The sequence below is a fragment of the Geotrypetes seraphini genome, chromosome 3, assembly GCF_902459505.1.
Source record: "Geotrypetes seraphini chromosome 3, aGeoSer1.1, whole genome shotgun sequence".
In the NCBI taxonomy this organism is placed as follows: Eukaryota; Metazoa; Chordata; class Amphibia; order Gymnophiona; family Dermophiidae; genus Geotrypetes; species Geotrypetes seraphini.
In genome coordinates, this window is record NC_047086.1 from 305,390,111 (window position 1) to 305,414,416 (window position 24,306).

General features: G+C 44.5%; 1 protein-coding gene across 2 annotated transcripts in view; it reads left to right on the forward strand.

Moving 5' to 3' along the window:
• Positions 1-24,306, forward strand: part of SPRED2 (sprouty related EVH1 domain containing 2) — a 422,525-nt gene that overhangs the window by 326,515 nt on the left and 71,704 nt on the right. For both annotated transcript variants that reach the window (XM_033937521.1, XM_033937522.1), the window contains exon 4: positions 3,606-3,670. In XM_033937521.1, coding sequence (XP_033793412.1) covers positions 3,606-3,670 — 65 coding nt within the window. The remainder of the gene's footprint in view (positions 1-3,605; positions 3,671-24,306) is intronic.

The following is a 24,306-nucleotide window of genomic DNA, read 5'->3' on the forward strand; positions in this document are numbered from 1 at the left end:
ACTCACACACCACCAAGGCTCTCTACAGCATCTACACTAAATGTAATGTAAAGTAATTCTTACTCCTACCCATCCAGGTACAACACAAGAAGAACAACTTTCTCACAGCCAATTACTCGTCCTCACTACCCCCCCCCACCACCACCAAAATGAAGCTAATCACACAAACACACACCCTGGCCACCCTACTGATAATCCTCCTCATTACCAGTTGCAAACAACTTACCAGCCCCTCCCACATGCTCCCCTGCAAACAAAATCCAACACCACAACAGGAGAACCCCAATAGTTAGAAGCTCAAACCACCAAACCAGTGCTCAACATCCCATCACCTTAGCCTGTAGAAGACCATTTCCCAAGACTAAACCTCAACCTCCTCCTAAAACACTCATCTACCCTGAAACGACTCACAATTTCCAAACAGATATTGCCACCCTAACATGTGCCTACTTAAACATCAGAGCCTTAGGACCTAAAACAGAACACATAAAAAACTGGATAAAAAATGAAAACCTAGACTGCCTTTTCCTCACAGAAACCTGGTTAACCTCAGATGCAGATCCTAGAATAGCAGACGTTTGCCCTCAGGGATACAAAATAACAGTAACCTACAGAGAGAAAAAAAGAGGAGGACTAGCAATCTTAATCAAGGACTCCCTAACCCTAAATATACTCGAAAAAACATCCACCCCACAAATGGACTTCCTTGCCTGCCATCTCTCAAGAACCAGTCTAAAAAACTCACTAAACTGCATGCTCTGCTACATAACACCAGGAAACTGGACCACAGTAAGACCTGAATTTGAAAACTTCATATACCAAAACTCATTAACAGCAAAATGCAACGTCATCCTAGAAGACCTAAACATACACCTTGAAGACCAAGCATCCAAACCAGCAGAAAACTGTCTATCATTTCTCAATGCCTTATCCTTCCAAATCCTAAACCCACAAACCACGCATGAAAAAGGACACCAACTTGACATCGCAGCCTTCATGACCCATCAACCATCCTCCCCAGAAATTCAAACACCTAATGGAACCTTGTCCCCCATCGCTCTGGTCAGACCACTACACACACACATTCAATATCAACTGGACCAAGAACGAAACCATGCCTAAACCCAAAAAAATAACTTACACCTCACGCAAACACATCGACCCCCCCCCCCCCCCAAATTCTGGACAAAAATAGATGAAACAATCCAGGACTGTGACCCCAAGGACTTCATCTCACAGCGGAACAATCTGACTACCAACATCCTTGATGAACTAGCCCCACCACAAACCAAAACTAGAATCAGCAGAAGATCAGATCAGTGGTTTGACAATGAACTACTCATACTTAAAAGACAATGCAGACAGCTAGAAAGAAAATAAAGAAAAACTCATCTAGATCACACGAAAACCGCCTGGAAAAAAACTAACAAACAATACAAAATACTACTTAAGGACAAGATAAAAACACATTACACTAATCTAATAGGCACAGAAACCCAAGATACCAAAAAACTATTCCAAATATTAAAAGACCTAACAGACACCAAACCCTACATGACTACTAACAATACCCCACCCCCCTCAGCCACCCTCTTAGCAGAACACTTCAAGAACAAAATTACAAATGCCAGAGCCACCCTCAATTGTACCCCATCCCACCTAAACGAACTCACAATTCTTCCCACAGATAAAGATTCAACTGCAGCTGACAGAACATGGTCTCAATTCTCCAACATACAATGGTCTGAATTCAGTAAACTCTACAAAAAGTGCAGCCACGCATCCTGGGACCTTAACCACTGCCCATCATATCTCCTTACAACCTCCAGCACAAAATTCCGTACTCTACTTCTGCAATGGATACAAACCATGCTCACTGATGGCCTTTTCCCAACTGACCTCAGCGAAATCATCACCCCAATCCAAAAAGATCCGAAAGGACCAACCATCCAACTACAGACCCATTGCCTCAATACCTCTATATGTCAAACTGACAGAAAGACTAGTAGCCAAACACCTCACCAACTATCTAGATGACCATAATATACTTCACTCCATGCAATCTGGCTTCAGATCCAACTTCAGCACAGAGACATTACTAGGCTCCCTCATTGACACTGCCAGACAACACTTCAGCACAGGAAAAAAAATGCTTCTCATACAACTAGACCTTACCGTAGCATTTGACCTGGTAGACCATAACATCCTACTGCAAATTTTGGATGCAATAGGCATCTCAGATAAAGAATACTCTTGGTTTGAAGGCTTCCTAAAATCCAGAACATATAGAGTAAAATCAGATTTAAAAAAATCTGAACCTTGGTCCAACCCTTGCGGCGTACCACAAGGATCCCCACTATCCCCTACTCTCTTCAACCTAAACACTGAATCTCTCGGAACATACCTAGATAATCTAGGCATCACCACCTACAGTTATGCAGATGACATTACCATTCTCATATCTTTTGATTAACCAAAGACCGCCATGACAAACATACTACACCGAACACTAGAAGCAGTAGCAACCTGGATGAAAGATCACAAACTGAAACTCAACACAGACAAAGTCCCAACCATAACCAATATAGAAATTAACACAATCAACTATCCCATTCAAACTACCATAAAACTACTAGGAATGACTATAGACCGATGCTGCACCATGCAACCACAAATAAATAAAACAATACAGAAATCCTTCGCAGTGATGAGAAACCTAAGACAAGTCAGGAAATTCTTCGAAAAAACACAATTCCAGCTTATAGTACAATCCCTAATCCTAAATCTACTAGATTACTGCAACATCCTCTACCTCCCCTGCCCTGCTACAATGACTAAACAATTACAAACAATCCAAAATACAGCTCTGAGACTCATCTACTCATTGAGAAAACACGACCATATTACAGAAGCATACATCAACTCACATTGGCTTCCAATCCAAGAAAGAATACTATTTAAATTCTACTGTATGTTATTTAAAGCCTTAAACGGAGACAGCCCAACCTACCTGAACAACCGCCTCATCCAAACCACCTCAATCAGACATAGAAAAACACACACCCCTCGATCAAAGAAGTAAAATGGAAAAAACGATACGATGGCCTCCTGGCCACTCAAGTAGCTAAACTAGATAACCAAATCTCCAGTCTACTGATAACGATGCCAGACTACAAGACGTTCAGAAAAGAAATAAAAACTACAATCTTCAAGAAATTCCTGAAACAGCCCTAACTTCAAACTTACCGTACTTCCCCCCTCCTTCTTCCCGCCACACAGAAACTACATAACCTACTCTTTATCTCTCTAGAAAGGCCAAATGTTCTTCCATTGTAACCCTCCGTTTTTTATCTCTTTTGTTACCCGCCTTGAACCGCAAGGTAATGGCGGAATAGAAATCTCTAATGTAATGTAATATAATTTAATATAGGCATATGTTAACCATTTACTGTTACTTTATTGATATATATATATATATATATATATATATATATATATATATATATATATATATATTTTAATTTTGTACCCCATGGTGCATGTTCTCAGACCTAATTAAAATTCAACTCCAAAATAAAATACATTTCATCTTTCTTGCATTCCAGGATCTACAACTTCCTCTTCTACAATCCATAATGAGGCTGAGGTTGGAGATGATGATGTGTTTACAGTAAGTATAGTTTTATTGTTTATTGCATGAATGATTAAAGCAGTAGTACTAATTGCATTGCTGAAAACAACAGCTTGCCTGTTCTTTAGTACATTTTACTTTTGTTAAGAATTCTCAATATTTTCTGTGCTGGGATATATGGAGGAGATGGAGTCGGCTATATTTTCATTTGTGTGCAAGATGTGCCTTGACTACGGCCTGTGTTAACCTTGTCCACTGCTGGAAACAGTAGTGAACAGGCAGTTTTATGAAAGGCTAATTTACTTTTATTTAAAACAGGTCTTAAATTTGAGCCTTTTCAGTCCTGATATATTGAGGTGCACTAAGCTTAGAACACCTTATTACTGCTGTTTAGAGCACATTTGTGGGACACTAAGTTACTTTAGGTGTTGGAAAGTTCTAGCACTAAAGTATGCTATTTTCAGCACAATTTCTATGAAAATGGCCTTTATATGGAATTACTTCCGATGAAGGAAAGTTCATTTTAAAAAAAAACACTTTATCTTCAGTTCTGAGTCTTTACTACAATCCTGGGGGTAGTAAAAGGAATTTTAAAGAAAAACACCCACAGACCTGGGATCTCCATGTTGATGGCAGACCATAGAACCTTCAACTTTTTAATTCAGAGGTTAGCAGTGTATGTAATCCATGAAGACATACATAAAGTTTTGTTACTTGACAACTTTTTTTGACTTTCTAAACAGACTGTACCAACTTTCCAAGTGATGTCATGGGGCCCAAGAGGAATTTAACACGCAGCATTTTTTTAGTGGCTGCACTTGGGCACATGCACACAAGCAGGCTCATAAAAATAGTCTTACTTAGGGTTACAAGATGTCCAGAAAAACCCACACATATCTTCATTTTAGAGGACTGTCTGGGTGCCCGGAGGGGGGGATCCAAAACCTGACAATTTGTCTGGGTTTTGGAAGGCCCCGATCTCGGGGCCACATCTGCAGGGGCCTCCAAGCATGCACAGATGCAACGTAACATTATCACATGCTCGGAGGCCCTCCAAACATGGCCCTGAGCTTGGGGAAGAAGAGAGAAAGTTTGTGTGTGGGAAGAACAAATAAAATCTGGTAACCCTAACCATCTAGCCCAGTATCCCATCTTCACGGTGGCCAATCCAGGTCACAAGTACCTGGAAAAACCCCAAATGGTAGCTCCATTAGTTTTGTTTGGAATTGCATATATTATAAGCATTCCTCCTTCCTGCACTTAAAAATGACTTTTTTGGGCCAACTTGTAGTTTAAAAGATTTTCAGAATATCTCAGGTTAATTTGCATGCAATGAATGTGCATAGAAAGGTGTTAGTATATATGCAAATAATCATATATGCATATTCATTAGGAATATCCTAAAACTAGAGCCTGTTTTGAAGCTCTTGAAACATAAATTTGGACAATTCTGCTGTAGTTTGATTCCTAGACTTTGCTTCCATTTTTTTCAGGTATGCCGCCGCGGGAGCGGACTGCTGGGCATGATGGACCACTGGTCTGACCCAGCAGCGGCAATTCTTATGTTCTTATGCAGGGCTTAGAATGGTGTGGAGACTCTTCTAAGTGTCTTGGGAGATCTTAGTCTGCTTAGCAGCAGTATCTACAGGATAAGATTTAGGATCTTCAGTTTTTGGCCTAGAAAAAACTATGGCTTGGATAGATAGGTTGTAGAGGGAAAAGGAAGAGGCATAATGCTCAAAATTCACCTTGCTAGCTGCAAAATTAAGCTCATGGCATTGTATCTCTAAATGAGGCCTGTTCTGGTTGAACACCAATGAGCAAGAGAAGGGACAAAACACAAATCTTTTAATTTACTCCAGTGGGTTTGTATAATGTTTGTTCTTTGTCTGATGAATGCATGGGTTTCTGGCCCAGAACAATACAGCAATATGCACATTTAGGTTCCTAATGCTGGCAGTGACTAAGTTGAAAGACCTATTAACTACCAGTGTTTAAAAATCAGAATGAAACTGGGGATTTGGAGTGGGTCTTTAAGCTTTTCTTCTAGATGCCTAATAAATTCTTTTCAAGTAAGTTTAAATATATAGCTTTTTCTTTCTTTTTTTTTTAAAAAGATTACACAAGTATGCAGAGATAATCTGTATATAATGTGACCATTTTCTTAAGATTGCCAAATTGGTTAAATACTTTGATTTGGGCTTTCCCGATATTTGGAATTAAGAGATTTGATTTTATGCTATTTTCTTTAGATGCTGATAGTTGTAGCACTGTACTGTTTCCCAAAATGTGTAAACCACTATTCCAGTGCAATGTGTCTAGGGGTCCTGAATGCTAGGGTTTTGCAGCTGAACCAGCAAGTTGCTAGTAGAATGCTTTCAATCATCTTTTGAACTCCGCCTCCTTCCCAGGGAGTTGCTCCTACTCCTTCAGTTGTTTTTCTGCAAGCAAGTTGCTCAGAAGTCTCTGCTCTGCGGTTTTATTATTTTCAGGTATTTTTTTCTAAGTGTTTGGTTGGAGGCTCAGTGCCAAGAGTTCTCACCTCTGCCTGGGAGAAGACGCAGACTCATGCTGCGGAAGACTGCTGCTAGCAGGATCAGCCCTCGGGAACACCTAGCTAGCTAGCCAGCCTGTTTTAGTATATTTTGAGCTCAGAGACCATCCCCTGCTTAGCTGCTCACATCCCTGATTTATCAGGAGCTTTAGCGCAGGCTGCGTAGCTTTTTTCCCAGCTTGGCCAGGATTAATAGTGGGCCGGCTGTGTGGTCCTCTCCCCCTTTGCAGTTTAAGGTTTTATAGGGGCCGAGGTTCAGTCTGACCTCAGTCCAACTGGCAGCCTGAGCCAAGTTTGTCTGGTGAACCCATTGACCGCTTTTGGTGTGACTTTACTAGTAGTGGCCATCTTGGATTTTAAACAGTCTTTTTTTTTTTTTTTAAAGCTCCATCTGCCTCAGCACCCCTCAATTTTACTTAAAATCAACAAGGATGGACTCTTCAGGCCAGGTTTGTGCTAGTTGACCGACCGAGGAGCGTCCATATCCGAAGTATGACAGAGTGCGTGGGGGAGGGGTGGGAACCTTGGGATCAGTCTCTGAGTCTTCCAGTGCTGGGGATCTGCAGGAGACATGATCCCAAGGGAAGAAGAGACCCTTTCCTGAGCCCTCCAAAGATGCATTGGCCAAGTGCAGGCATGCAGTGGTTTCAGATCCCAGGAAGACCATCAGGGGGTCCCTTCCGGGGTCCTCGACCTCCAGTACAAGGCTTCACCCTGGAATTTGTGAGCCTTATGTGGAATGCCTATTTGAACTTCCAAGGGTCTTCAGCGTCTTTCATTCAGCGCAACAGAAGCTTTGGAACGGGGATCTGCCTTCGACATGAACCCTGAACCAGACAAGGATACAGAGCTGGAGCTAGGAGGTTCAGTCTGACATAGACTGGGAGGATGGAAAGTTTGATTCCATGCCACTATTCTCCAGGATGCAGTTTCTCTAACACAGTCTGGTTCTCTGCATGGACTAGGGAGAAGACCCCACGGTATGGCAGCTGTTCAAAGTCTCTGCGCTCTCTGGCATTATTTCTACCTCGCTACACGAATTGAAGCTGGAAGTTTCTCCAGCCCTTTCATCACAGTGCACAATTATGAGCAGCTCAGTTGCTCCAACTGCGTTCTTTCCCACGGATCCAAACATCGCAAATCTAGTCATGGATCACTGGGAGTCACCAGAAGGGTACTGTACCTGCGAGTGACTAAAACCCTTTGGCTCCAGATTTACAGCAGCTGTTTGTTCAGCCAAAGGTCGATTCGCTGGTGGCATAGGTCACCAAATGAACCTTCGTGCCTAGTGAAAGAGGTGTGATGTTAAAGGATACTCGAGACCATAAAGTGGACATGGTCCTCAAGTGGCAATTTGAAGCTTTGGCCTAAGAGATTAAGGCAACATCTGTGGCTTCCTTTGTGGCACTTGCTTGCCACACACTTATGTCTCAAGACCCAGCCTCGGAAGATGATCCCCAAATGCTCCTATCTGGGATAGCTTATATAGCGGACACTCTATATGGTAATCTTCAGAGTTGTGAGCAAGGTATCAGCCTATGCTATCACGGCCCAGTGGTTGCTGTGGATCAGACAGTGGGTAGGAGCTTTTAAAGCCACTCTGAGCAGGCTTCCTTTTCAAAGGGCAGATACTATTTGGCCAAGGTCTGTATGACCTGATTGCCAGCGTTACAGACCGTTGCCCTAAGATCTTGAAAGACAGCAGACTCCGGATGACTCGGGGTACATGACATGGGAATTTTGGAGGCTCTCGAAAATTCTGTCCTTTTGCAGGAGACCAAGCAATGCCAGAGGTCTTCAGGGGTCACGACAGAGGTTCAGCAGGGTTGGAGATAGCAAACCTCTAGCTCTCATCCTTCCCCAATCTCTAAGAAAGCACAATGATGCCAGGATGGTAGCCAAGCCTCCCATCCCCAGATAGGGAGCAGTCTGTCAGCCTTTTGTTCATTCTGGGCTCAGGCGAAGACTGTTGGGTCTTATTGAGAAGATTACAAAATCAAATTTTTGTGCCCCCTTCCAGATGTTTTTGAAGATTTTCCGGCCGGTCGGCCAGAGAGAGCCCTCAGAGTACTAGGCAAAGGATCAGGCTCGGGCAGATACTCCGCATACTTCATCGTACCAAAGAAAACCTCAGACAACTGGCGGCAGTTCTGAACCTCAAGTCGCTACACTGAAAGTGCTGCATTTACGTTTGGAGACCATTAAAATCAGTCATAGCAGCTTTGGCACCAAGGGAATTTCTTGCCTTCCTTGATTTTGATGGAAGCCTATCTCCACATTCCCATTTTCTTGCCTACATGAGATACTTGTAATTTCATGTCCTTTAGCAGCATGTCCAGTTCTTGAAGCTGATTTTCAGCCTCACAATGGCACCTTGCATTTTTACCATGATGGTGGTGGTGGTGGCAGCGCACCTCTTAAAGGCAAGGATCCAGGTGCACCCATATTTGGGTGATAGGCTAATCAGAGCCCCGTCCAAGGAGGAATGCAAACAGGCAGTTTTGATAGTGGTCCAACTCCTCCAGGACATGGTATGGATCATCAGCTTCAAGAAGAGCCAGCTAGAGCCAACTTGGTATCAGGAGTACTTGGGAGTTTTGTTCAACACAGCCTTGGGCCAAGTCTTTCTTCCAGAGCCATACAGACTGAAGCTTTGGAAACAGATTTCGGACCTCCTGCAGAGTATGATTCCTATTGTGTGGCATTATCTGGAGGTCCTGGGGGTCAATGGGTAGCAGCTGTAGAGGTGGTCCCTTGGGCAAGAGCCCATATGAGGCCTCTCCAAGACTCTTCTCTCATAATGGTCCTCAGTCAGATTCACTAAAGCAATTGCTTCCCTGGGTACCGGATGCAAAGAGCAGTCTGCAGTGGTGGCTGCAGTTGGTTGCCCTCTCAAGTGGCATTCCTCTGTATTTCCACCTGGAAGATTCTAACTACCAATGCCAGCCTTTATGGTTGGTGGGGTCATTGCAATGGATATCTAGTTCAAGGTCGTTGGACACTGGCTCAGCAAAAGTCTATAAATTGACAAGAACTCAAAGCCACTGAAGAAGTCTCTGGAAGGCAAGGCAGTCAGTCTTCTTGGACTATGCGACAGTGGTGGCCTATATTAACAGGCAAGGAGGCACTAGAAATGGCCTGTTATGCCTTGAAGCTCAACTCCTCCTTTGGTGGGCAGAAGCTCATTTGCAGGCTGTGCACATAGCGGGAATGGAAAATGTAAAGGCCAGTTTTCTCAGTCGACACTCAACCAAAAGTAGTTTCGGCCTTCCACCTCAATCTGGAAGCCGGTGCCCACTTTTCACCGTACGGAATCTAAGAAAAAGGATAAAGCATTGTTTTTGCTGGATGTCAAGCAAGTGCTTCTCTGGTACCTTGAAGTTACTGATAAGTTTCGCGTGTCAGATCCCCTTTTTGTTCTGACCAGTCACGCCAAGAAAGGAAGGCTGGTGTCTAAAGCCTCAATTTCCAGGTGGATTAAAATGGTAATTTCTGCCAGGTGTGTTGGCTTCGGTAAGCAGCCGCTAATCGCATTAAAAGTGCAATCCACTAGAGTGGCTACCTAATGAGCAGAGACTCGGATAATTTTGCACAAGGAAATCTGTAGAGCAATTTGGTCTACCCCTCATACCTTTTACTTGGTTCTATAGGGTGCATGTAGCAGCCAGGAAAGATGTCATTTTTGGGTCCTTTGTTTTGAAAGCAGGCTCAGCTGGCCTGCCTAGACTCCAGGACTGCTTTGGTACATTCCTAGCATTCAGGACCATCAGACACATTGCACTAAAAAGAAAACTTAGGTTCTTACCTCGATAATCTTCTTTGTTGTAGATGTATCTAGTGGTCTTGAAGCCCCATCCTCTCAATAGGCTTCGCCTGCCTTCTGCCTTAACACCATGTTTGAATTTGGAGAATTCTGTCTCTCAGATGAACTGAGAGGATAAAAATAAAAAGGAAAACACTCAAGAACATAAAATCTGGGTTAAGTCTCTGCTTGATAGCAGGACATGTGAGTAACTATGAGCTCTATATAAGATTAATACTGGTTACACACAGTTTTTATACCTCTCTTGATCAGTCACTTGAATGTTATAATGTTAATGGATATGTTTGTTACAGAGCAGAACAGAATAGCCAGGTATTTTTCCCCTTTTCCCTCCTTCCAGTTATGTGTGTGAATGCTTTTGTTCAAATTGAGGGGGCAGGAGCAGTTCCCTGGGAAGAAGATGGAGTTCAAAAGGTGATTGAGAGCATTCTGCAAGCAACTTGCAAGTTCAGATGCAAAATCCTAGTATAGACACATCTACAAGAAAGAAAATTATCTTACTGCCACAGCTTCCAGAAGTGAATAATTTCTACGGCCTGCAATCAGACTTCAAATCTTGTAGAATACCTAAGGTGACCATACGTCCCGTTTTGAACGGGACGGTCCCGTTTTGAACGGGACGGTCCCGTTTTCAGACCTCCTGTCCCGTTGTCTCCACAGACAGCTTCAGGACGCCGAAATGTCCCGTTTTCAGGGACAGCGTCCCAAAGCTGTGCTCGGGGACAACGGGACAGGCGATCACTTCCTGTCCCTCCCTGCCGCAAAAAAAAAAAGCCTCCCCATCTTTCCCCCTGTCTGCTGCTCTTACTGCCCTGCCGCTACAGCTGCTAAAACCGAGAGGAAGTCTTCTTTCCGACGTCAATTCTGACATCGGAGAGGACGTTCTGGGCCAGCCAATCCGCTGCCTGGCTGGCCCAGAACGTTCTCTCCGACGTCGGAATTGACGTCGGAAAGAAGACTTCCTCTCGGGTTTAGCAGGGCAGGGCAGTAAGAACAGTAGACAGGGGGAAAGATGGGGAGGCTTTTTTTTTTTTTTTTTTTTTTTTTTTGCAGCAGGGAGGGAAGGAGATAGGTAGGCAGGCAAGCAGGCTGGCTTTGGCCAGGAAAGGAGGGAGGGAGAGAGGTAGACAGGCAGGTAGGCTGGCTTAGGGGGTGGGGGTGGGGGTGGAACAAAGTGTGGAAGGCAGTGAGAGGGACATAGGAAGGAGGCACTGTGGGCACTAAAGACATGGGAAGGAGGCACTGGGGGCACTAAAGACATGGGAAGGGGTACTAAGGACTTGGGAAGGAGGCACTGGGGGCACTTAGGACACAGGACAGAGGCACTAAGGTCATGGGAAGGAAGGAGGGAGGGAGTAGAAAGGGACAATTGTTGGGCCTGAGTGCAGAAAGAAAGAAACAAAAGAAATGATACACAGACAGAAGGAAACACAACCAGAGACTCATGAAATCACAAGTCAACAAAGGTAGGAAAAATGATTATTTTTAATTTAGTGATCAAAACGTGTCAGTTTTGAGAATTTATATCTGTTGTCTACATTTTGCACTATATTTGTTTTATTTTTCTTTAGTTACTGAGGTGACATTGCATATTTGAAAGTCATTTGCCTTGACATCTTTGAAAACCCCCCCAAATATAAATGATAATTAACATTTTCTCTGCATATAGTGTGCTTTGTAGTTTTTTAAAATTTTATGGTTACCATTATGAATTAATAAGATATGTGTACATGAAAAATGAATGGAAGAAATTGGGGGTGGGATTGGGGGTGGGGCTAGGGCGGGGTTGGGTGAGGCTAGGGTGGGATTGGGGGCGGGACTGACAATTAATAGATGTCCCCTTTTGATGAAAAAAATAAATGGTCACGTTAAGAATACCATATATATTCAAATTTGGGGGGGGTCAAAAAAGGGGGGTCTCCATTTATATTCGAGCCTTGATCTTTTTTGTCTTCCTCTCCTCTGTCCCTCCCTCCCTCTCTCCAAAGATTTCCCCCTCCCCCCCTGCAAACCAGCACTTCTTTTCCTCACCCGACCAGCACTTCAGGCCTACCACCTCCTTGCCGCTAACCAGCACTTCTGTACTTCCATTCCTTGCTGTACCCGACTGGCATTTCAGGAAAGGAGCCAGCAGAGGCCTTGAGCATGTGCAGATGTGCAAGACCCCACTTCTTCTCAACACACAGCATTGGCCTCAGACCAGAAAAGAACTGGGCCAGTAAAAACAGTGCCGGTCTGCCGGGGGGAGAGACAGATGTGCCAGTCATCGAATAGGGTGGTGGTAGCACTGAAGTGGCCATTGGGCAGGGGGTAAAAACAAGCCCATTGCTTCAAATTTTCTTTAGCAAGTTAAAGGATTCATTTGAAGAAGGAAGGATTTGCATAATCTGAACTATTATCCTCAACACATACCATTAAAACTTGTATATGCTCAAATTAAGCCTCAGCACAGCTTGTAAACACTTCTATAAATAAGACAGCTATTAGAATTAAGCAGCAACACATAAGCACATATATAAGCAATGCCTCCACTGGGTCAGACCCGAGGTCCATCGTGCCCAGCAGTCCGCTCATGCGGCAGCCCAACAGGTCCAGGACCTGTGCAGTAATCCTCTATCTATACCTCTCTATCCCTTTTTCCAGCAGGAAATTGTCCAATCCTTTCTTGAACCCCTGTACCGTACTCTGCCCTATTACGCCCTCTGGAAGCGCATTCCAGGTGTCCACCACATGTTGGATAAAGAAAAACTTCCTAGCATTCGTTTTGAATCTGTCCCCTTTCAACTTTTCCAAATGTCCTCTTGTTCTTTTATGTTTTAAAAGTTTGAAGAATCTGTCCCTCTCTACTCTCTCTATGCCCTTCATGATCTTGTAAGTCTCTTATCATGTCTCCTCTGAGTCTCCGCTTTTCCAGGGCAAAGAGCCCCAGTTTCTCCAACCTTTCAGTGTATGAAAGGTTTTCCATGCCTTTAATCATTCGTGTTGCTCACCTCTGGACCCTCTCAAGTATTGCCATATCCTTCTTAAGGTACGGTGACCAATACTGGACACAGTACTCCAGGTGCGGGCGCACCATTGCCCGATACAATGGGAGGATGACTTCCTTCGTTCTTGTTGTAATACCCTTCTTGATAGTACCCAACATTCTGTTTGCTTTCTTTGAGGCTGCCGCGTATTGCGCCGTTGGTTTCATTGTTGTATCCACCAACACTCCCAAGTCCTTTTCGAGGTTACTTTCCCCCAGAGCCAACCCCCCCATTTTGTAGCTAAACATCGGGTTCTTTTTCCCTATATGCATGACCTTGCATTTCTCTATATTGAAGTTCATCTGCCATTTATTCGTCCACTCCTCCAATGTTGTCAGGTCTCTTTGCAATTCTTCACATTCCCCTATAGTTTTAACCCTGCTACAGAGTTTAGTGTCATCTGCAAACTTTATAACCTCACACTTGGTCCCCTCTTCCAGGTCATTTATAAACACATTGAACAGCAGCGGCCCGAGCACAGACCCCTGCGGGGCACCGCTCATAGAAACATAAACATAGAAATAGACGGCAGATAAGGGCCAAGGCCCATCTAGTCTGCCCACCCCAATGACCTCCCCTACCTATCTCTGTGTATAGATCCCACATGTCTATCCCATTTGGCCTTAAAATCAGGCACGCTGCTGGCCTCAATAACCTGAAGTGGAAGACTATTCCAGCGATCAACCACCCTTTCAGTGAAGAAGAATTTCCTAGTGTCACCGTGCAGTTTTCTGCCCCTGATTTTCCACGGATGCCCCCTTGTTGCCACGGGACCCTTGAAAAAGAAGATATCTTCTTCCACCTCGATGCGGCCCGTGAGATACTTGAACGTCTCGATCATGTCTCCCCTCTCTCTGTGTTCCTCGAGTGAGTAGAGCTGTAACTTCCCTAGCCGCTCCTCGTATGGGAGAATCGGTCCATTTTCTGGACCGATTCTAGTCTCAGCACATCTTTAAGGTAATGCGGCCTCCAGAACTGCACACAGTACTCCAGGTGTGGTCTCACCATGGATCTATACAATGGCATAATGACTTCAGGTTTATGGCTGACGAAACTCCTGCAAATGCAACCTATGATTTGCCTTGCTTTGGTTACCTTTCTCCAGCCCGAGTAGTGGCCCTTCACCGCAACCCTCTGCTTTCTGCCTGCCAACTAGTGTTTAACCCATCTATGTACGTCCCCTCCCACCCCGTGGTTCCACAGTTTCTTAAGTAGTCGCTCATGAGGTACCTTGTCAAAGGCTTTTTGGAAGTCGAGATATATGATGTCAATGGGGGTCCCCTTTGTCCATCTAGCTGTTTATCCCTTCAAAGAAGTATAGTAAGTTCGTTTGGCATGATCTTCCTTTGCAGAAGCCATGTTGGCTCGCTTTCATTAACCCATTTCTTTCTATATGCTCACAGATATTGTCTTTTATCATTGCTTCTACCATCTTGCCTGGCACTGAAGTCAAACTCATCGGTCTGTAGTTTCCTGGATCTCTTCTTGATCCCTTTTTGAAGATAGATGTGACATTTGCTATTTTCCAATCCTCCGGGATCACCCCTGTTGCCAAGGACAGGTTGCAGATTCTTTGGAGTATTTCTGCTATTTCGGTTTTCAGTTCATTTAATACCCTTGGGTGGATCCCATCCGGGCCCGGGGACTTGTCGGTTTTCAATCTGTCTATCTGCCGGAGTACATCTTTGAGGTTTACTTCTAATGTCGAAAGCCTTTCCTCTGGGTCCCTTTAAAGATTTCTTCGGATTCCAGTATATTGGATGTGTCCTCGCTTGTGAAGACTGCTTCCCTCGCCGGTTGCTTCCCTTTAATATATCTAAAGAAAGATTTGAAATTTCGTGTTTCCTTGGCCAGTCTCTCTTCGTATTCTTTTTTTGCTTTCCGGTGGCCCACGCAGGAGAAGGAGCGAATGAAGCAAGATCACAGCACAAGGGAGACCGTGCAAAGGGAAATGCAAGGGGGTTGAAAAAGCGAAAGGTGGGACGGGAAGAGGAAAGGGAGGGGGAAGAAGCCTAAAATGAAAAAAAAAAACACAAAAAAAAACCCCAACTTTATACAGGAAGAGGAGTCTCTAGCACCCGTTAATGTAACGAGCTTAAAGACTAGTATCTATAATATTTTAAATTTATGTTTTAGCTATTCGATATATTAAGTGCTATATTGATTTTATCTTTGATTTGTGACTTTTATCCATTTTTATGTCTGTCTTTTGTGTGGTTCCTCCCCCACCCCCCTTTTTTAGGGGGGGAAAAAGTTGCCTTGGTTTATATTTGAGTATATAAGGTAAATATCCTTGAAAATTATAAGCCTTGTTGGCAGAGTATCGTATGGTTTGTTTTGATGCTATACAGCAGGGGTGTCAAAGTCCCTCCTCGAGGGCCGCAATCCAGTCGGGTTTTCAGGATTTCCTCAATGAATATACATGAGATCTATTAGCATACAACAAAAGCAGTGCATGCAATAGATCTTATGCATATTCACTGGGGAAAAACCCGACTGGATTGCGGCTCTCGAGGAGGGACTTTGACACCCCTGCTACACAGCCTGCATCAGTATGTATGTTTAACCTGTAACCCGTTCTGAGCTCCCTGGGGAAAATGGGATAGAAAATGAATTAAAAAAATAAATAAATAAATGATGCTCTTTTCCGCACAGCACTCGAGAAGATTCTTTAGAAGTTGATCTAAAGTCTTTGTGTTTTTGTATCCAGATTGAGGCTGCAGTGCCTCAGAATTTCATTTCCAGTTACCTGAGTATGCTCCCCATTTTCATCCATTCTCTTTGCCCTGTTTAGCCCAGCAACAGTACCTTAGGGGCTCCTTTTATCAAGCCGCGCTAGTGGGGTTAGCACGTCGGACATTTCATCATGCGCTAACCCCCGCGGCCGGCTTTAAAACTAATGCCTGCTCAATGCAGGCGTTAGCGGCTAGCGCGGCAGGCGGTTTAACGCACGGTATTACCGCAGCTTGATAAAAGGACCCCTTAGTGTGAAGCCATAGACTAATTGTTTCCAAATCTTGGGACACAAAACTAATCAGCTTTTCAGTATATCTACAGTGAAGATTCATGAGAGAAATTTGTATGCACTTCTGCGTGCTATACAGATTTCTCTCATGTATATATTGCAGATACCCTGTGTGAGATAATCATACCCTGAAAACCTGTGTGGGATAATTATAAAGGAATCCTGTTTGAAAGGTGTGGAACAAAACAAGCTTAGCGGTGATTAGATGATAACACTAGTAATTGAGATGCAAAACCAGTGCTGATCAGACTTCTATAAACTATTTATTTAAGGGAAGAACGCAATCTAGACAGATTCAAGAGCAAGTTAAAATGCTTTCTTTTTAAAGATGCATTTGACAGCTAGAAAGCTAGATTAGGAACCTCAATTGAATCCTATTTCCCAACTTATTTGAAGCCCACTGCTCTCACCCCTCCTACTGTTTTTTTCCCTTGTCTTATTTACTATCAACAACTTGTATTTCTTTCTCCATTTTTTCCTTTTGTTTAATATGTTTTGTCAGGTTAGTCGTATTTGTTTGTTTTGTTTCCCCCAGAAATTTGTAATTTTATTGTTTTGTACATCGCTTAGAATTTTGAATAAGCGAGTAATCAAATTTACAATAAACTTGAAACTTGAACTGTGCCCTGAAAATGACAAAAACAAATCAAGTATGCATATGTAGTATCCTATCACATGTTATGAGTTTATCTTGAGCAGACTGGATGGACCATACAGATCTTTTCTCCAAGGACAAGCAGGTATAATAATCTCACATATGGATGATGTCATCCACGGAACACAGTACAGATGTTATCAAGTGCACTGTCACTTTACATTTTATAGACATTGCCTGTACTGCGTGTGTACAGATGTTTTCCTGCCCGGTGTCTGCTCATGGGACCAGCAATTCTTTGTTTTTCATGGAGCTGAGAAGCTGTCTTCAGCACATAAAGCTGAGAAGCTGTCTTCAGCACATCAAACTTTTTGATATTTAGCTGCCTTCCTGTCATTATTTTTCTTGGTTTTTGTCATCATTCTTTATTTTTATCGTTTTCTTCTTTTCCTACCAATTCTGGCTTATTTTGTCAACCTTTTCATTTTTGGCCTTTGGGCCACTTAGTCATTTTTTCTGCCTGGGAACATTTATTGTTTTCAGTCTCCTTCATTTAGGGGGGGTTTCCCTACTTAAGATGACTGGTTAATTAAGGCTCCATCATCTAGTTCAGTATGCCATCAGTGCAACAGTTTGTCTCCTAGGCCTTGTTGTCAACTTCAAAAAATCACATCTGAACTAGAGAGTTGCGCGGGGACAGAAATCCCACCCGTCCCTGTGAGGAATCCCTCCATCCCCATCCGTCCTTGCAAGGAATCCCCTCCATCCCCACCCGTCCCTATAAACTTCAGAAATAGTTATTTCATTTAATTATGCTACTGAATTAAAGGCTCTTTTAGAGACCCATTTACAAATAAGCAAAGACACTATAGTAATTGGGAAGAATACATACTTTGTAAATGGGTTTCTACCAGAGCCTCTAATGTAAATATAAAATAGAAATACTCAGCTGATGAGAGGACCCCCAAGCTTTCAGCTGAGGACTTCCTCTGCAGTTGGCCAGGGGTCCCTTATGCCAAGCTTGGCAGGCAGCAGTAGTGTCCCTGAGTCACAGATGCACCTGGCACTCCCTGAGTCGGAGATGCTGGCACCTCAGTGGCTCATAGATGCTGCCAGCGAATGCTGCGCTTGGTGGAGGGGAGTTCTGGCTGTCTCTAGAGTAGGTCCTGTGCTTGGGGATCCCCTCCAGCCACAGCAAGGGTCAGATGTACTTCAACACTGTAGAAATAAAACCAGAAATGCATTTCCTTTTCTTTTGAACACAATACAAAGACATCTGCTATATACATTTCCCAAAGCTAACATATTTTAGTCAATAAATTCTGTTTTTTACCTTCGTTGTCTGGAAACTTATTTTTCCATCAAGTTGATCCCAGTTTCTTTTTTCCGCTTTCCCATCTTCTGTAAATTCTTCTGTTGCTATCCATTGGTTCCTCCTACCATGGATCAGCATTTATCCCTTTCTCATCTTTCGTGCCTGCCCACCAGCCCCATGCTCAACATTTCTCCTTCTGTTCTTCACCCCTCTCCAGTACCATGCCACATCTCTCCCTGCATTCCCTTCACCACTGTCCAACATTCCTTCCTCTTGCACCCCTTTCAATCTCTCCCACTGTTCCCTTGCCACCACATTTCTCACTCATCTTTCTCTTCCCTATCATCTGTACCTCACTCCCTCTCCCTATGACCAAAAATTCTCCTCTTTCTTCCATTCCCCATGTGTACACAACCATCTCCCTTTCCCGCTCACTGACACCCACGCCTAATTCTCCCTTTCCTTTCCCTCCCCCACCTCAGCATCTCTTTCCCTCCCTTCTTCTCTCCCCAGTTCATGCCTTCTGTGTCCAAAAACGCATTCCCTCCCCCACTTAGCATCTCTTTCCCTCCCTTCCTCCATCCTTTCTTCCAAGTTCATGCCTTCTGTGTCCATAGAGCAAACAGGCAGCACGTACATAGCTGAGAGCCTTGCTTGCTGATCCCGCCCCGCCGTGCCACCGGACCAATCAGAAAGTTGTGTACGTACTGGCTGTTTCCGCCGCGGCGCCGGACTTCTCTCTCAGCTGCATCGCCAGAATTTAGGTAGGCCTCAGTAAATCAAATCCTGTTTCTATCCCCGTGGGAGTCCCGTGGGCCAGGGGGCATCCCTGTTCCCTTGCAGACCTCTAATCTGAATCCTTCTCAGACATTGGAGTTCATAGGAGTTGTCTCAGATACTACTCAAGGTTGAGTTTTTCTACCACAGCAGAGAATAGAAACATAGAAAGATGACGGCAGAAAAGGGCTACAGCCCATCAAGTCTGCCCACTCTACTGACCCACCCCATTAAGTTTGGGTGCTGATGACTTAGTTCCTTAGCTCGACCCTCGTAGTGATCCCACGTGGATGTCCCATTTATTCAAAAGCTTTACTGAAATCCAAGTACACCACGTCCAGAGACTCTCCCTAGTCTAGCTTTCCTGTCACCCAGTCAAAGAAGCTGATAAGATTGGATTGGCATGACCTGCCCCTAGTGAATCCATGTTGACAGGGATCCCTCAGATTTCCCTCATCCAATATCGTGTCCAATTTACCTTTAAGTAAAGTTTCCATGAGTTTACACACTATTGATGTGAGACTCACTGGTCTGTAATTCTCAGCCTCTGCTCTGCAACCCTTTTTGTGCAGAGGAACAACGTTGGCTGTTTTCCAGTCCAGGGGGACTCTCCCTGTACTTAGAGAGAGATTGAAGAGCATGGCTAACGGTTTTGCCAGAACATCGCATAGCTCTCTGAGCACTCTTGGGTGCAAATTGTCCAGTCCCATGGCTTTGTTCACCTTGAGTTTTGACAGTTCTCTGTAAACATCAGCTGGTGTGAACTCAAAATTCTGAAATGGGTCTTCCATGCTTTGCTTTGCTTCCAGACGTGGCCCATGCCATGGTGCCTCGCATGTAAAGACTGAACAGAAGTAATCATTTAGTAGTTTGGCCTTATCGGAATCTGTTTCCACATAGTTCCCTTCTGGCGTTCTAAGGCGTACTATCCCGTTTGCGTTCTTTTTCCTGTCGCTAATGTATCTGAAGAAGGATTTGTCCCCTTTCTTAATGTTCTTCGCTAGAGTTTCTTCCATTTGAAGTTTGGCCTCCCTGACTGCTGTTTTGACTGCTGCAGACTTTGTCCTGTATTCAATGTTTGCTTCTTTTTCCCCCGTGCATTTGTATGAGATAAATGCTCTTTTCTTCTCTTTGACGAGGTACGAGATCTCATCAGTGAACCATTGGGGTTTCTTTTTTTCTTTGCTGTTTGGTTACCGATTTAATGTAGCGTTTAGTTGCCTCATGAAGGGTTGATTTCAAGGTTGACCACATAGCTTCCACATTATCGGTTACTTCTTGAACCTGGAGCGTCTGATGGACGAAATTTCCCATGCGTGCGAAGTCGGTGCCCCGGAAATTGAGTACCTTTGTTTTTGTTTGTGACCTAGGGAAGCCTTTCTTAAGGTTAAACCATACCATGTTATGGTCACTGGTGGCTAGCGTTTCTCCCACCGAGACCCCCGAGACGCTTTCCCCGTTCGTAAGTACCAGGTCCAGGATGGCCTGGGCCCTAGTGGGTTCTAGTACCATTTGTTTGAGCCGTACTCCCTTCATGGACATTAATATCCTCCTGCTATCACAAGTTGTCGCTGAGAGTGTGTTCCAGTCAACATCAGGCATGTTGAAGTCTCCTAACAGAACAACGTCCCCCCGTAAGGTGATATTCTCAATGTCTTCAATTAATTCTGCATCCTTGTCCTCCGATTGTCTTGGAGGTCTGTATACCACACCAAGGTACAGGCATTTTTCTCCGCTTCTGGCCAGGTTTACAGAATCAACAATCTGATTTGGTGAGGAGTCAAAACCGCACGAGACAATTGAGGGCAGACAATTGCACACAGGATGTCAGTGCGCTGGATTCAAAACACTATTTTACAGTGGTCCAAGGGGTGTGGGGGGGAATTCCCCCACTTAGAACTGTTGGTGCTCCAGTTGGGGGACCCCCCATTACAGAGGAAACTGTAATATTTCCCTAAAAAAAGAGGGGAAAAGGTTGTTTCCTCTTGGGGGGCTCCCCCAAACACCCCCTACAACAGGAGCACCAACAGTTCTAAGTAAAAACACACACCCCTTGGATCGCTGTAAAATAGTGTTTGAATCCAGCACGCTGACGTTCTGCGCATGATTGCCTTCCCTCAATTGTCCGGGCAGTTATGTCTATGTATCATCTGATTTACCTGTGCCAGACAGTCTCTTCCATGCCATGTATAACAGTACGCCACACACTTTTGGGGACATTTTCATAACATTAAGATATTAAAAAAAACAGCATAAATCAGCACTTAGATGTTTTCCTCACCAAATGTTCAAGTGCCAACTTTCAAAACTATCTTTCTGGTTGTCTTGTAAGGTGTCCAGAGCTAAAGGGGGGGCATGTTTTAGGCGTGTTCTGGCCAGCCTTTGGCCAGGCTTAGACTTGGATGTCTTCGGTAATAATCAAATATTTTCCAAGACATCCTGAATGAAACTTAACTGTTTTAAGCTAGACCTGTTTTAAAAGCCAGATGACACCTGGAAGGATTAAGTTATAACCCTCTTCCACCCTCCCAAAAAAATCTGAATGAAACAGTACATACATTTCTCTAGACCAGCAGCACATGGTATGGGAAAGCCTAGTAGAGTAGCACATACGTGTCTTAAGTAGCCTGGTGAGTGGGCTAGTAAGCCACAGAGAAGAGGACCCAGGCCCATAAGCCACTCTACCTACTACATTTATGATGGAAAGTATGAGCTCACCAAAATCCTGCTATGCTGTCATAAGGGCTATTGGTATGGTAAGGCAGGTGGATATAGTAGGTTTTGGGGGAGTTTTGGAGGGCTCACCTTACATTAGAAGGGGGTTATGGTGAAAGATGTACTTGGTACTGTTTAAGTAAAGTTCAGAGCAGTTCCCTGTGAGTCTGACCTCGGTTCCGGGGAAAATGACGGAAGTGCTGATAAAAGAAAACATTGATGAACATTTGGAAAGAAACGAACTTCTGATACCAAGCCAACATGGTTTCTGCAGGGGGAGATCTGCTTAACTAACTTATTGCACTTCTTCGAAGGAATCAACAAGCGGATGGACAAAGGAGACCCCATAGACATCGTATACCTAGATTTCCAAAAAGCCTTTGACAAGGTGCCTCACGAGCGTCTACTCTGGAAACTGAAGAACCATGGAGTAGACGGAGACGTACATAGATAGATCATAAACTGGTTGTCGGGTAGGAAACAGAGGGTAGGGGTGAAGGGCTACTACTCGGACTGGAAGAGGGTCACGAGTGGTGTTCCGCAGGGCTCGGTGCTCGGGCCGCTACTATTTAATATATTCATAAATGATCTAGAAATAGGGACGACGTGTGAGATAATAAAATTTGCAGATGACACCAAACTATTTAATGGAGCTCAGACTAAAGAGGACTGCGAAGAATTGCAAAGGGACCTGAACAAACTAGGGGAATGGGCGACGAGATGACAGATGAAGTTCAACGTTGAGAAATGTAAAGTACTGCATGTGGGAAGCAGAAACCCGAGGTACAACTATATGATGGGAGAGATGTTATTGAATGAGAGTACCCAAGAAAGGGACTTGGGGGTAATAGTGGACATGACAATGAAGCCGACGGCACAGTGTGCAGCGGTCGCTAAGAAAGCAAATAGAATGCTAGGGTCTTCCATGTGCTGCATTACTGATGACATTATCCCCGACGAGAGAAGGTCACGAAGCAGCCTATTTAGAGTGCTGCTGGCCCGATGCTGCTCTGGAGGGAGGTATGTAGGGCTCGCGGTCGGCAAAGTTCGGATAGGAGGGAGGAAGGATGGGAGGGTCAGTGGGGGTTCAGCTGCGCAGCAGGGACGGGTGCTCAAGGGTTCTGCACAAGGGCAGGGAAGGATGGAAGCTGGGCAAGGGTTCTGCTGCACGAGGGATGGGAGGGAAGGATAGAAGTTGGGCAAGGGTTCTGCTGCACAGGGGGACGGGAGAACCATCTCCACTTGGCTGGCAGATTCTATCTCCTTTGCATATGCTCAGCTGGGCTGACGCTGCAACAGCCCTTAATATAGCTTGGTTCTTGATCCATACCTTCACCTCTCGCCACTGTTTAGAGTAGAAGTTCAGAAGAGGCAGTCAATTTGGGCAAGCAGTTCTGCAAAATCTGTTTTCTCTCTGAGCACTGACTTCCCTTCTAACCCTCTTGGGTTTCACCAGGTTCATGTTTATATATCCATTATTGTCATCTAGAGCCATGATCCTGATAGCTTGAAAGTCACACGTGTTAGAATATTATGCTTGCTTGTCCTTGGGGAAAGCAAGTGTTCTCCAAGGACAGCAGTAACATATTCTTACAACCCACCTACCTCCCCTAGGTGGCTTCTTAGCTTTGTTTCTGAACTGCTGGTCCTGCAAGCTAACGGGTGGGAAGGCTGATGCACAAGGTATGGGTACTGGGCCAGTGCACTTGGTTAGTGTCCATACCGGGTTCCGTGGATGATGTCACATGTGAGAATATATGCCTGTTGTCCTGTAGCAGATGTTCTCTGAGGTAAGTATCTTTGCTTTATCTGCCATCATCTAATATGTTAACGGATTGATGGTCCTACAGGGCAGGTTGGGAACCACTGCAATAGACCATGGACTTTGTAACATGAAATGGGCCTGGCCATTAGCTGTCACAGTTCAGTAGTAGATGACATTCTGTCCTTGGTATTTTCATTTGTTGCCACCACATTGTCCCCATGCATGCTGATAGTAGAAACCATGTTGGGAATTTAACCTGACATTCCTGTGATAGCCATTGGGCCATCTGGTTGGGTCCTGAAGTTTTCTAACCTAAAAGCTGCAGAGTCTGTGAATGGATTATGTTAGACTTTGAGATAACAGTTGCCTCTAAGCAGAGTGTATAGCAGGGGTGCCCAAAGGGTCGATTGCGATTGACCAGTAGATCGCAAAGGCAACTCGAGTCCATGGGCTCCTTGCTAGACTCGCGCTGCCTTCGTGATCTACCAGGCCGATCAGCCTTCCTCTCCCTGACATCAATTCTGACATCGGAGAGGAAGTTCCAGGTCAGCCAAGCACTGCCTGGCTGGCCAGGAACTTCCTCTCTGATGTCAGAATTGATGTCGGGGAGAGGAATGCTGGTCGGCGGGAAGCAGGGAGAGCTTGGGGTGGCAGTGGCTTGGGGGGCCTGTTCCACGATGGCTGCAGCAATGGCTTGGGGGAGGGGAGGGGAGGGCAGGGAGAAAGAAAAAAAGGGGGCAGGCAGGGAAGACAGAAAGAAGGGGGCAGGCAGGGAGACAAAAAAAGAAGGGAAACAGAAAGAAAGGGGGTACAGGGAGAGAGAAAGAAAGAAGGGGGCAAGGAGAAATGGAGGGAATGAGGTCAGGAGTAGAGGAAGCATACAATAGGCTGAAAGAAGGGAAGAAATATTGGATGCACAGTCATAAGAAATTGCAACCAGAGACTCATGAAATCACCAGACAACAAAGGTAGGAAAAATTATTTTATTTTCAATTTAGTGATCAAAATGTGTCCGTTTTGAGAATTTATATCTACTGTCTATATTTTGCACTATGGCCCCCTTTTTCTAAACTGCAATAG